Source organism: Halichoeres trimaculatus, unplaced genomic scaffold (assembly GCF_033239565.1).
Source record: "Halichoeres trimaculatus isolate MK-OKI-2021-1 unplaced genomic scaffold, fHalTri1.1 fHalTri1_scaffold_2, whole genome shotgun sequence".
Classification (NCBI taxonomy): domain Eukaryota; kingdom Metazoa; phylum Chordata; class Actinopteri; order Labriformes; family Labridae; genus Halichoeres; species Halichoeres trimaculatus.
The window spans coordinates 13,495,862-13,508,653 of NW_027437180.1; the positions used below are offsets into that span (position 1 = coordinate 13,495,862).

General features: G+C 40.9%; 1 protein-coding gene across 1 annotated transcript; it reads left to right on the forward strand.

Moving 5' to 3' along the window:
• The first annotated feature begins 1,191 nt into the window (after positions 1-1,191).
• sec23b (SEC23 homolog B, coat complex II component) lies at positions 1,192-11,643 on the forward strand. Its single transcript, XM_074688722.1, has 19 exons — positions 1,192-1,388; positions 2,902-3,129; positions 3,983-4,040; positions 4,159-4,245; positions 4,830-5,066; positions 5,358-5,440; positions 5,561-5,705; positions 6,855-7,013; positions 7,124-7,239; positions 7,369-7,492; positions 7,597-7,677; positions 7,777-7,866; positions 8,067-8,173; positions 8,547-8,700; positions 8,874-8,951; positions 9,142-9,303; positions 9,450-9,536; positions 9,660-9,881; positions 10,530-11,643. Exons 2-19 carry the CDS (start codon positions 2,909-2,911, stop codon positions 10,617-10,619), a joined length of 2,301 nt encoding a protein of 766 aa, XP_074544823.1. The 5' UTR covers positions 1,192-1,388; positions 2,902-2,908; the 3' UTR covers positions 10,620-11,643.
• Positions 11,644-12,792: the final 1,149 nt, after the last annotated feature.

Here is a 12,792-nt window from a genome sequence, read left to right on the forward strand (position 1 = left end):
AACAGAGATTTGAAGCACACTGTTGGCAGGCGCTATACTGGAAATGGCGCTGGCTTTAAGCCTCCTTACTAACAGCTACAGGGCACCAGCCTGTCAGTCAGTTAAGCTCTGCTTTTGATTGGTTAAACTTGTGATCTCAATATCTTCTAAACTACAGGGCAATAAAAAACATCACCCCCATATTGTGTGCAAATGGAGGAATGAGGTACCCAGACCCAAGCCAATTGTGAACCGGGCTGCAAATCTGTTTACTTATGCTGTGAAAGGTCTTTTTTGGCTTTTTGCTTGGTGTATATGTGGTTCCTGGTCTTTGTACAGCTAGCCACGAGCAGAATGTCAAAAAACTGCACTTTTTGGCAGCTCAGCAAAGCTTAATTTCGCACAACTGGAGCTTGCCAGTTGGTTATAAAGGTTATAAAGGTGATTTTTTTTCACTGAAAATTAGACCCTGGCCCCTACAGCCCTTTGCCTCCAAATTTCTAGGATATTTTCAAAATTTGATTTTGTGTGCTTACATCCAGAGGGCTGGAAAGTGACTCCAAACATCCCAGGAGCATCCTCTCTATGCCAACCCAGCTTTCCAACGGTACTGCAAACTATGATTTGTGAGCTTCATTCATCTGATCTGACCAGGAGCTAGTCCTCTATGGTTGTTTGGTTTGTTAATCTAAAGGAAAAATGTAGACTTACATTAGCCTAAATGTTTTAAATACACAAAGAGATGGGCGCACTATTAGCCAAAAGCTACACTGATAGTCCATTGCTACGTAGATAATTGGGTGTAACTGGCAACCAAACTTGAAGAAAGGAGGATAAAACCTGCTGTAAATCCATGAAAAAGGGAATGTGGGAGCACGGGGCTTAATTTTGAAGAAAAAACATGGAAATGTAGGAACGGGGCCGTGGGAACCGGGGCGTGCACCCCTTAAAGTTATACCCAGATGTACTGAGGACACACTTTTTCATTCGTCTAAAAGTCATACTTTCGACTGAATGGGTTTGCCCACAGTACATCAACCATACTACAACAAAGTAAACGTTGATGCAACACTCAATAACCCCCACCAAGCGTAGTAGGTAGTATTTCAGCATAAACTTACCCGTGAGCCACTAAACGAACTCAATTTCCCACCGCAGCTCTCTGTCTCTCTGCGTAAGTGCAGCACGTCTTGAGACGTCATCGTCAGACGAACCAATGAGAGGGTCCCGAGCTGTGAGTAACACGTCATTCTAGGAGAGTAGGAGCCGGCTGACAGGGAGTCATCCCTTCATCGTCGTCTTTCCATTTTCTTCATCTCTGTGCATTCATCCCCAAATGCTGTAATTTTCTGGTTACACGACAGACCGCATTGCTCCACACCAGTCTAGAGGTTCACCTTATAGTAAAGGTAAGATCTATTCCACATTCTGCTCGACATGAGTCCGCCGGTGTCTGCTTTCATTCACGAAGAGACGGGAAGTGGGTTAACGCTAATGCTACATTCCGTTAGCTCACACGACCAGCCCAACAAGTTAGCGTTAGCTTGAAGGCTGTATGTCGAAGCGATGTACAGACATTTAGTAAACATAAAAACACGGCGTTTTCTGTAACATACGCCGTTGAAACCCCGAGTTCTTATTTCTTATTGACTTATTGTGGAACAAGTAATTGATATGGGTACGGATTGTATTTGTATGATTTCTGAGAAGGACTCGTCATATCTTAACCTTTACTTTGTTTCTTATCAGTGAAGAGACGTGTCCTGTCGTTGTCACCAACTTTAAGGTTATCTAATCGACTGATGATTATATTTTTTAAAATGTCAAGGGACATCTCAGTGTTTCATGGTACTTTTTCCAAACGATGCGTAAAGGGCCCTTCATCTGACATCAAATTGGGACTTCAGGGTGATTTTCATTTTATCTGCTCAATCTGTTGAAACAGGAGAAAAAGAAACGAACAATGCACATGGAAGAGGAGAAGCTTAACTTGAGACCCTCTTTAAGTTCAGCTTAGACGACCAATGGTTTATTCCGAATACATTGCTAGAATAACACTGAGGCTCTCTATTCAGGGTAAGTGTCAACAATAAGAATAACAGCCAAACAAATAAGTAAATAAACGTGAGAAAAACTTTTCTTCAATCATATATAACTCCATTTTAAACACAGGGGAATAATAGTTAATTTAAGTCTTGATTCATTTTGTCTTGAGTTGGTGGACTGAAAGAGTCTTTTTAAAATCCTCAGTTGAAATAAAAAACAAAAAAAAGTTGAAGCAAGCTTAGGACTATTTGTCAAACAGAACAGGTAGCTCAGGTTGTCTATTTCAGTGTCTGACATTTTACAGTTTTCTGACACTCATTAGATCAATTTATAGTGTACCATATTATTTAAAATAGCTGTAGTTCTTCAAAGCACAAACATTTAAAGCTATGAACCATGTTGTAGACTGAGAAATAACATGCCAAGCAACAACAAATAGTTGTAATGTTTGTTTACGCTATCGTTTAAAATCAATTCTGTTATATAACAGTGTGCTGCCCAGGAATTAAAGAGTTTATCTGATAGCGGAAAAGAGGGAGTGTGTGTTGTTACTACAACAGAAGGCTTGGTAGCAATTTTATAAAGGTGTCATCAGCATGCCAACAAAGGTAGAGTCTGAAAATACCAGTGGTTTTACTCTGCGCTATTCTTGTCCTTATTGAAACAAGCTTGTCAAGTTCCTGATGTCACATATGTGCGTCATTCCAGATACCTACGTCTAATTTTGCAAAGGGAGTGAGAGAAGTACATGTATAAGAGCTGTTCACAAATATTAGTGAAAGCAGTTTAGACTGAGGGTGTTAACTAGCTTCACCAAGTTCCTCTATTAGACTGACAACCTCACTGTTGTCTATTGGGCTTTTTTCTCTACCCAAGCGTGGTGATGGCGACCTACCAGGAGTTCATCCAACAGAACGAGGACAGGGATGGAGTAAGATTCAGCTGGAACCTCTGGCCCTCCAGCCGCCTGGAAGCTACCAGGCTTGTGGTCCCCGTCTCCTGCCTCTTCACACCTCTCAAAGAGAGGCCAGACCTTCCACCAGTCCAGTATGAACCAGTCTTGTGCAGCCGAGCCAACTGCAAGGCAGTTCTTAACCCACTTTGGTGAGTGATTGTAAAATAATTGCTTTAATTTTTCTGAATTGTATGTCTTACTCTTTACATATCTTTGTGGCGGCATACATAGAACTTATGATTATGTACAAAAAACATTGAGTTGAACTCAGTTTGTAGCCTTCATTGAGATTAAGTTATGATTCTGCCTTCTCCGTTACATATAAACTGTATTAAGCTGTCTGTTGTGACTGTTGTGACTGTGTACTCAGCAAAAACTCTAACTGAACTACTTATTAAACTATTGCTCAGTATCTTATTAAACTCAACATGAGCCACATTCACCTGACAAGTCCAAAATGCCTCATTTCAAAATATAAAGGTAAAAAATAAAGGTGTATGGCCTGTTATGTGTATAACAAAAATGTGCCTGTTGATTATCTCATAATGTCTTTATCTTGTCCATAAAGACATTATTCTTCTCTGAATTAAGCTTTTTTTTCTTACCCTATTGTGACATTTTGTTTTTGCTCACTACAAATTGACATTTTCATGCACATGTCAGGTGAATGTGGTTCATATTTAGTTTAAGAATGTCATATCTACCAGAAATAACACACAAACATTTTGTTTGTCATCCTTGTATTGGAATGGAAGCTGTGTTTTTCACATAAGTGTATTTTAATGTTAAAAACTAATGGAAAGAAAGAGGGTTACAGGGATCTAAATTTGTTTCTGTGTACACTCTTTCTTTTAACACATCAGCATTTCCAAATGCTGAGGTGTCCTAAGCACTAGGTGTGGTGTTGGATAGCTACAAATACAACTTGTAAAGAAAACATAGTCACAGCTACACTCCTTCAATTTGATACAAACCCTGAATTAATTTGATCCCTCTTCACAGTCAAGTGGACTTCAGAGCCAAAATATGGGCATGCAACTTCTGCTTCCAGAGAAACCCAGTGAGTACTGAAGCCAGTTCCAGTATCTTAATTGACAAATGAACATGCACAACTCAAAGTGGACTTTCTACATTCTTCTATGAGTCTGACTAACCGTGTTCTCTGTGTGTCTGTGCAGTTCCCTCCCTCTTATGCAGGCATCTCAGAAGTGAACCAACCAGCTGAACTCATGCCACAGTTTTCCACCATCGAGTACATAGTACAGGTAAATACTCTATACATGTCTGCAACCTGACCTTAGTCCCTATACATGGAGATTGCGTACACAGGGCAAAGGTGAATATTAATGATTTCTGATGATGGCCTAGAATACAAAAGGTTTCTTTTTTAAGTTGTTAGTCCATTATTCTGTCAAACTGATCATGCAACTCAAAAATTTTGATTTTTTAGCACAAGGGAAGCACTGGTTTGGAAAATACATTATTTACTTAGTTGTAAACAGAATTCTAGTTTAGTGCAAGATGGACTTATTTAAAGCCTAACATAATCACATCATACAGTACACTATGATGATTATTATCTGTTGTGAAAGCTACACAGGCATCTTTGAGACTCCAGCTGATATGGGCCAGGCCTGTTCTGGGCAGTCCCATAAATATTGTATAAAGTATTCAAAAGTAATACGAGCTCTGGAGTACATCATACAAAGTGTCCTTACCAGTTTGTTTACATATTTATATCCAGCAAACCCCTCCTTTGATCCTCTAGTTCTCCTTAAGGAAACGTGTTAAGATGTGTGGATACATAGCTCATGTTTCAAGTTTGTTTTTCTCTCTACTCTCTTCACAGCGTGGACCCCCGGCTCCACTGATCTTCCTGTATGTGGTAGACACATGTCTGGAAGAAGAGGACCTCCAGGCCCTCAAAGAGTCTCTTCAGATGTCCCTCAGTTTGCTGCCCCCAAACGCCTTGGTGGGCCTCATCACATTCGGACGCATGGTTCAGGTTCATGAGCTCAGCTGTGAAGGGATCGCCAAGAGCTACGTGTTTAGGGGCACCAAGGACCTCACCTCCAAACAGATCCAGGTGGGTGCTAAAGCCAAGGGGAAACTGAAAAGTTTGGAAAAGAAGAATTTGTTAGTATTTAAAAAAGTGCATTTTTAAAAGATTAGAAATCCACAAGGAGAACTGTTGGTATGTGGTCATATTAACAAACAGCTCAGTATTCATTATCATCGTTTATAAAATAAAATTGTATTAACATTAATGGGTCCAGACCTGTTAATGTTTGGAAAGTGTCTTAAGATGACTTTTGTTAGGATTTAGCGTCATATAAATAAAGATTGATTGATTGTTTTTCTCTCCTGTGTGTTTCAGGAGATGTTGGGTTTAACAAAGCCAGGAGCAGCAGGACAACAAGGTCGCCCACCTGCACCTCAGGATGCCGCTGCCTCTTGCAAGTATGGAGAAGCATGAACATTTATCACCTGTCTTTGGCAGTTGATGGCTGTGGTTTAGTTCAAAAACATTGTGATAGGCTTTGAAAGTGGTGTCTAAGTGATGTGTTTGTTTATACCTAGGTTCCTTCAGCCTGTGCACAGAGTGGACATGAACCTGACTGACCTGCTTGGTGAACTCCAAAGAGACCCGTGGCCCGTTCCTCAGGGCAAAAGACCCCTGCGCTCCACTGGTGTTGCTCTCTCTGTTGCTGTTGGTCTTCTAGAGGTACGACACAAAAACACAGAGACGCACTACACAAACGTATATGAAGTGCATACAGATAATGCTGGACTGACGCGCTGGATCAGAACCATAAATAGATAAACGAATGAGTCATTAAGTTAACAGTGTTTATTTATTCAGAACTTTAGCCTGCCATGTGTACCTGTTTAGAAGTACACAGTCTGCCTGATAACCATCTTCTGTGGGAATGGTACATATGCTCAGTTCAAAGAGTAGTTCCTTGTTTGCCTTCAGTCTTTATCCCACCATCATTATCCTCTCTGCTCCTACTGCTAATCTGCGTGGTTATATAACTGGGCCAACAGATCATTACTCTGCTGTACTCTCTGTCAGCAGATAGCAGATGAGGTCTGATTAGAATAAGTTGACTCTTGCAGTGATTTAAGATTCGTTGATTTGTCAAGAGGTATTTGACATAATGAATGAGTCTTTGAATTACCTGGCATTGCTTCAAAAATTGAGTTGCACCTGTACAAGCAGGTTTACTTATGCAGGTGTGTTATTGTGAAAGAACTGGTTGACTCTTTTATATGTGAGTCACCGTTTTGGTAGAGCTCATCATCAGATGCTCCCTTTAAATCAACAGCGCCCTCTCTTCAGTGACTTTGTGACTGAGTGGTTTATTTTTAAATATCTCAGTTATTTCCTAGACTATTGGACCATGGATTTTGCATTTAGTCTCTTATAGTTCACATTCACACTTGGAAAAACAGTCACAAAAATGTCAAGTCATTCCAAATGACTTCATAAAATGATTTATTGGGGATCATTTATGTGCTTTATTTTATTTTATTTCATTTATCACCTGCTTTAACCTAGCTCTGTTAAATCACATAACAGTTCTTTGTCATCATCTGAACTCTTTAAGATCTTCAGCTGTAATTACTGACTCTGCATTTGTCAGATTTTGCCCTAATTTGAAGGTGGTCAATAATTAACCAGTGCTGATTATCTACATTCATCGACTAAAAAACAAGGTTTATTACACATGTGGCAGAGATAAGAGTGTCAAAGACCTCATACTGTCAACGTCTGTACTGAGCTTGTTATAGGTTATAGTCATGTAGTAAGGTGAATTAGATTTAATATGCAAACCCTCAACCAATCAAATTTCTCCTGTCTTGGTATCAGGGTACATATCCCAACACAGGCGCCCGGGTGATGCTGTTTATTGGAGGACCCCCAACCCAGGGCCCAGGCATGGTGGTGGGAGATGAGCTGAAAACCCCCATCCGCTCATGGCATGACATCCAGAAAGACAACGCTCGCCATTTGAAGAAAGCCACTAAGGTGAGTGTGCACCTTCACACGCATGAATGTCCTGTATTTCTGTTTGTAAAACGAATTTTTTCACATAAACTGAAATCTCACTGACATTAAGGCATTTATTTCCTGTTCAGTTTTATGAAGCCATGGCTAACCGCTCAGCTGTGAATGGCCACTGCATCGATATCTACGCCTGTGCTCTGGACCAAACTGGACTATTGGAGATGAAATGTTTATCCAACCTCACCGGGTACATTGGCATCATTTGTTTTATGAGTTGATGTTGTTAGTTTTTCTGTGTTACAAATGTGAGTTTGTTTTTATAAACATATCAACATTTAAAAGTAATCCTAAAATTTTCTCCCTAATGTGTTGACAGGGGGCACATTGTGATGGGAGACTCCTTCAACACTTCTCTGTTCAAGCAGACTTTCCAGAGGGTGTTCAGCAAAGACTACAACGGAGACTTCCGCATGGCTTTTGGAGGCGTCATGGAAGTTAAAGTAAGGGAGTCACAGGATGAAAATCATTGTTTGCTGTAATAAAAAGTGCTGATTGTATATCATCATTGAAGGAGCTGTTGAGTTTACATTCTGTGTCTCTGTAGACCTCAAGGGAAGTGAAGGTCTGTGGAGCGATTGGGCCATGTGTTTCACTCAACTCCAAGAGCCCCTGCGTGTCAGAGAATGTGAGTCTGAGCCCCGCATTGACATCCCTTTCTTTTACAGTTCAGTTGTAATCAAACAGCTTTTATTTCCTGACACAATGTGCTCACTGTTCTCTGTAGGAGATGGGTGTTGGTGGCACAAGCCAGTGGAAACTGTGCAGTCTCAACCCATCCACCACCCTGGGAATGTATTTTGAAGTGGTGAATCAGGTGAGAAACACACACAGGGGTCCAAGTTTAAGAGTTTAAGAGCAGAAGTTACACACACTGATCATATCCAACACATAAAATTGTTCTGAGGGCTTGGTTTAGTAAAATTCTTTAAACAATGGCAGAATGCAATCTGTCAGTGTGATGGAATTAATGATTGTAGCTTCACAGTCTTGCATGTTTTGTGTTTGTATGTTCAGCACAATGCACCAGTCCCTCAGGGAGGCCGAGGTGTGATCCAGTTTGTGACCCAGTACCAGCACTCAAACACACAGAGGAGGATACGTGTCTCCACCATCGCCAGGAAGTAAGTTAGTGTAGAATCTAAATAATGATTTGTAAATGTAAAGCCTGGGAACCTACTGTACTTTTTCCATGACATCCTGGAATATCTAAAAGAGTAAAAAAATTAAGTCTGTAAAGACTTGTGTAAGTAAATATTGTAGGCATGCTGTTCAAGCTTATGCAAAACATGAAACTAGGCCTGGCATTTTGCCAAGAAAACGACGGCTGGAGTCAATATTAGTTCAGTAGGTAAGGATGTTTACATACCTGAAATTTTTGGTGACACCCAAATTAGAGACGTGTGTGTTTGCGTCATTGACACCACACCCACACTCACCTACCACTGTCCTCTCCTCCTCTCTTTGTCTTCCTCACTCTTTGTGTCCCTTCAAAAGCTGGGCAGACGCACAGACCCAAATCCAGCACATTGAGTCGTCATTCGACCAGGAAGCAGCTGCTGTTCTCATGGCCCGTCTGGGGGTCTTCAGAGCAGAGTCAGAGGAGGGACCAGATGTCCTGCGTTGGCTTGACAGACAACTCATCCGCCTAGTGAGTGGAACACCCACACCCACAGCTTCTTCTCCTCCTTTGCTTTGTGACACAACAATACATACTTAGCATTGTTGGGCTTGTCTGGTATGATAAGTAGTCGGACGTCATTCACTTTGTGCTGCTCAAAGATAATTCCCTCACGTAATCAGCGTTTTGTCTCTCTGTTACAGTGTCAGAAGTTTGGACAGTTCAATAAAGATGATCCATCATCCTTCAAGCTGTCAGAGTCTCTGTCCCTCTACCCACAGGTAAAACCATCTCCTCGTAAAAATACATGAATGTCAAACTGTATAGAGTCTATATACTGTGTATGTATACACTGACTGTGCTGCAAATTTAGCAAGGAGTACATTGTTTTTCAAGGTCACTGCGTCAGGTTTGTGTTCACATTGAAATGGTCTCTAATGGATTACTTTCCTTTTCTTTCTTTCTTTCTAGTTTATGTTCCACCTGCGGCGGTCGCCCTTCCTTCAGGTGTTCAACAACAGCCCAGATGAGTCTTCATATTACAGGCACCACTTTGTCAGGCAGGACCTGACCCAGTCCCTGATCATGATCCAACCCATCCTCTACGCATACTCCTTCTATGGACCACCAGAGGTCAGCCTTACACCCCGAACACTCTTCTTATCAGAGCGAGAGATGCATGTGACATTTTCTTTTAGCTGATGATTTTTTTTTCTTTGAGTGTTGATTTGTTCAGCGCTTGTTCCTGACTTTAACTTTAATGTTTCTGTTTGAAACAGCCCGTCCTCCTGGACAGCAGCAGCATCCTACCAGACCGAATCCTGCTGATGGACACTTTCTTCCAGCTGGTTATTTACCACGGCGAGGTGAGACAGGACACAGCTGACTGGAAATATATAAAACACTTTTCATTACATGAGAAGTCACTTCAGTGGTTCAGAGCTCAAACAGGCTCATCTTTAAAGTTTACCCTTATTCTTTATTCCTAGACTATTGCACAGTGGCGAAAGGCAGGCTACCAGGAAATGGCGGAGTATGAGAACTTCAAACAGCTGCTGCAGGCCCCTCTGGATGATGCCCAGGAGATCCTGCAAACACGCTTCCCAATGCCGCGCTACATCGACACAGAACACGGGGGCTCACAGGCCCGCTTCCTGCTCTCTAAAGTCAACCCCTCACAGACCCACAACAACCTCTACTCCTGGGGACAGGTACTGTATCAGAAGTTCGAACCGCCTGTTCAGAATAAGAATCACAGAGGATGCACAAAATGTTATTTTTGCTATCTCAGTTTCAGTCAACAGGGGCTTTATTCTCCACACAGCTGCAGCAGCTGCTTTTTACAATAAAATACTTCACCAAAAATGTCCAATTTAGCAAAGTTTCACTTATTTTCTTCCTCCTCTTACAATCTTTTGCATAGCTTCCACCACCGCATGGAATTATGAAAAAACTCCTATTATTATTATTATTTTTTTACGTTTTTCTTTTTTTAAATTTCCATCTTGCACCCAAATGTCAGAGTTATTTGCATTCTAGATGAAATAAACCATCTGTGCTGACAACATGGAAAATTCAAAGTCAAACTGACGGAGCAAACAGGTCTCGGATAACCTCACCCTGCCACTAAGCGAAAGAGCTTGACAATAGCATTAATTTCCTATTCCCCATGTGAAGATGTAACAGAACTAAAGGAACACTGTGAATATGTAAACGGCTGTCTGTGAATGAGATTATCTCAGGAAGCGATCGCTTTATATCGCAGGGATTATGTGAATCAGAGTTATGTCATAGAAAAGTCTGTACATCCACTGAGTCAAACACTCAACCTCTATTTTGTCTTGTCTTTTTTCCTGCAGGAGACTGGAGCGCCGATCCTCACTGATGACGTCAGTTTACAGGTCTTCATGGATCACCTGAAGAAACTGGCTGTTTCCAGCTCTGCGTAAATGTCTTAGCACAAAGGAGGAAGGAGTGATGCAACATTCCCATCCTTATACCGGATCCATTAACATTTCCCTTGTTGTTGTGAAGGAGCCAAACCCAGAGAGTCTACTGTATTTGTTTGTTTGATTTTACTGTACTCTGTCTGAAGATGTTTGTGACATTCCACGCTGCAGAGAGAACAGAGGAGGGGTGAACCACACAGTCCTGATAGGAAAGCATGTCGTCCTCATTAATAACTTATTTGTGAGAAATTGCTCCAAAACCAGACTGTCCTTATGTAAGCAATATCTAACTATCTATAGCTATTTTATATTTGATATCATGACATGTGGAATGATTAGTCTAATAATTTAAGTTTTTGTTTGTCTTTTTTGTTTGTCTTTAACTATGTGTGTTTCACAGTAGACCTGCTTGAAGATGCTCTTTGATATGACACTTTTACGTGTTGGCTTCGTCTATGGCTGAACATGTCTAGAATTTTCCCATTAATAAATTATGATGGTACCTCTAACGTGGGTTAAGAAATGTTCACAGGGCCAGCTGCTCTTCACACTGTTGGCTTGTTAATCACAGTTTATTCGGCAGTGACTTGTTGTGATTAAAAAATCCTTTGTGGATTATACTTGAAGTGTTTTCCAAGAAAATTGTCAGAATGGAAAGGATTAATGTTCTGAGGAATGGAAGTCAATCCCATCAACACCAGTGACAGTTTTCTATGACGAACATTACAATTTATTTTTAACTTAACCTTTGGTCACTGCTGACAGTTTAGCCCTCTGATCTCTGCTCATTCACCATCTGGTAATTTGCACCCAATGATTGCCCAAGTGTCTTTGTAATCAAACTTTAATATACTGTAAGACTGTGAAAAAAAGGGACAGTTGTTTGGTTTAGATCCTGTCTGGATTCTTAATGCTATCCATATATAAAATCCTGTCAACAGAAAAGAGTCGTGTGTCTTATCACCTCCCACCAACATAACATAACACCAAGCAGAGGTAAACTGATGAAACCCTGAGAGAGGCGTGTCCTCCTGTGTTTTCATTTTGAAGCCCAAGAGGTTACAGGGTTGCACAGTTCATTCAACAGGCATCTGTTTGGATGAGTGCAGTGAGTACAGGCTTTACACTTACACTATAGTGCCACTGTTGCGTGACAGCATACAAGAAAAGTGAGCACAACATGTTGCTGCTACATTAGCTGACGTATCCTCTGTGCAGATTGGAAGTGACACTCACTGAACAATTGTCTTTTTCTCATTCATTGCAGCTGTACATAAAGCCTACACAGCATGCAATCCCAATCATAAAACCACTCTCACACCATCTACTGTCTGAACTACTGTAAGCTGATTTCAGAGAACCCAGACAGTATGATTTCGAGGATCAGTGAACGGCAGATTATGAGGACTAATCCTTAGGGGCTATCTGTTTGGAGGCAAATTCTACTCTTAGCAGCTTTGGGCGGAAGTTCCCACAGAAATACAAATGAAGTCTGTGTCTATCAACAGCTTAGGCATTGCAGGGCTGCACTCTGTGACCACATATGCTTCAAGGCCAAATAAAAGATGTAATGCATGGTCTCTTAATCTCCTTTTACATGGATACTCCCACAGAGTTCCAAAAGCCTCTTTTTTGGGTCCATGCATTTTTTCACCCAAGAAGCACAACTGCGTGTCATCTGATGCTATACAGTGCGAGGGATGAGATGAGATATGAGATGAGATGATCTCATAAAGAAAAAAACAATCATACATTCATCTTAATCTGTGTTTCTATATGCTGTAGTCATCATGCACGCCAAAGCTCAAGCTGTGCATGTTCAATGAAGTTCAGTCAGGAAGAAAAGAGCATTAGAGGGTCCCACAGCCCTCTCCTTTCTTTTCCTTCAGTCAACATTTATGATGCTTGCGTCAATGTGATTTTTGAGGCTTAGGAAAAGCTGTGAGAAAATGTGTTGTCTTATTATCTCTCATCAAATCCTAACAGATCAGATAGTCCAGCAGCCAGAAATCCATCCCAGCCTGTGTTTCAGACAACTTATGTAAGTTTTCTATATATAATATGGCATCACACCGTTATATAACAATATTTTACCAACAGCTATTGTAAGATGATGTCAAATATAGTAGAAAAGTATAGTACTGTTACTCCATGATTTTTAAATAAAGATGCT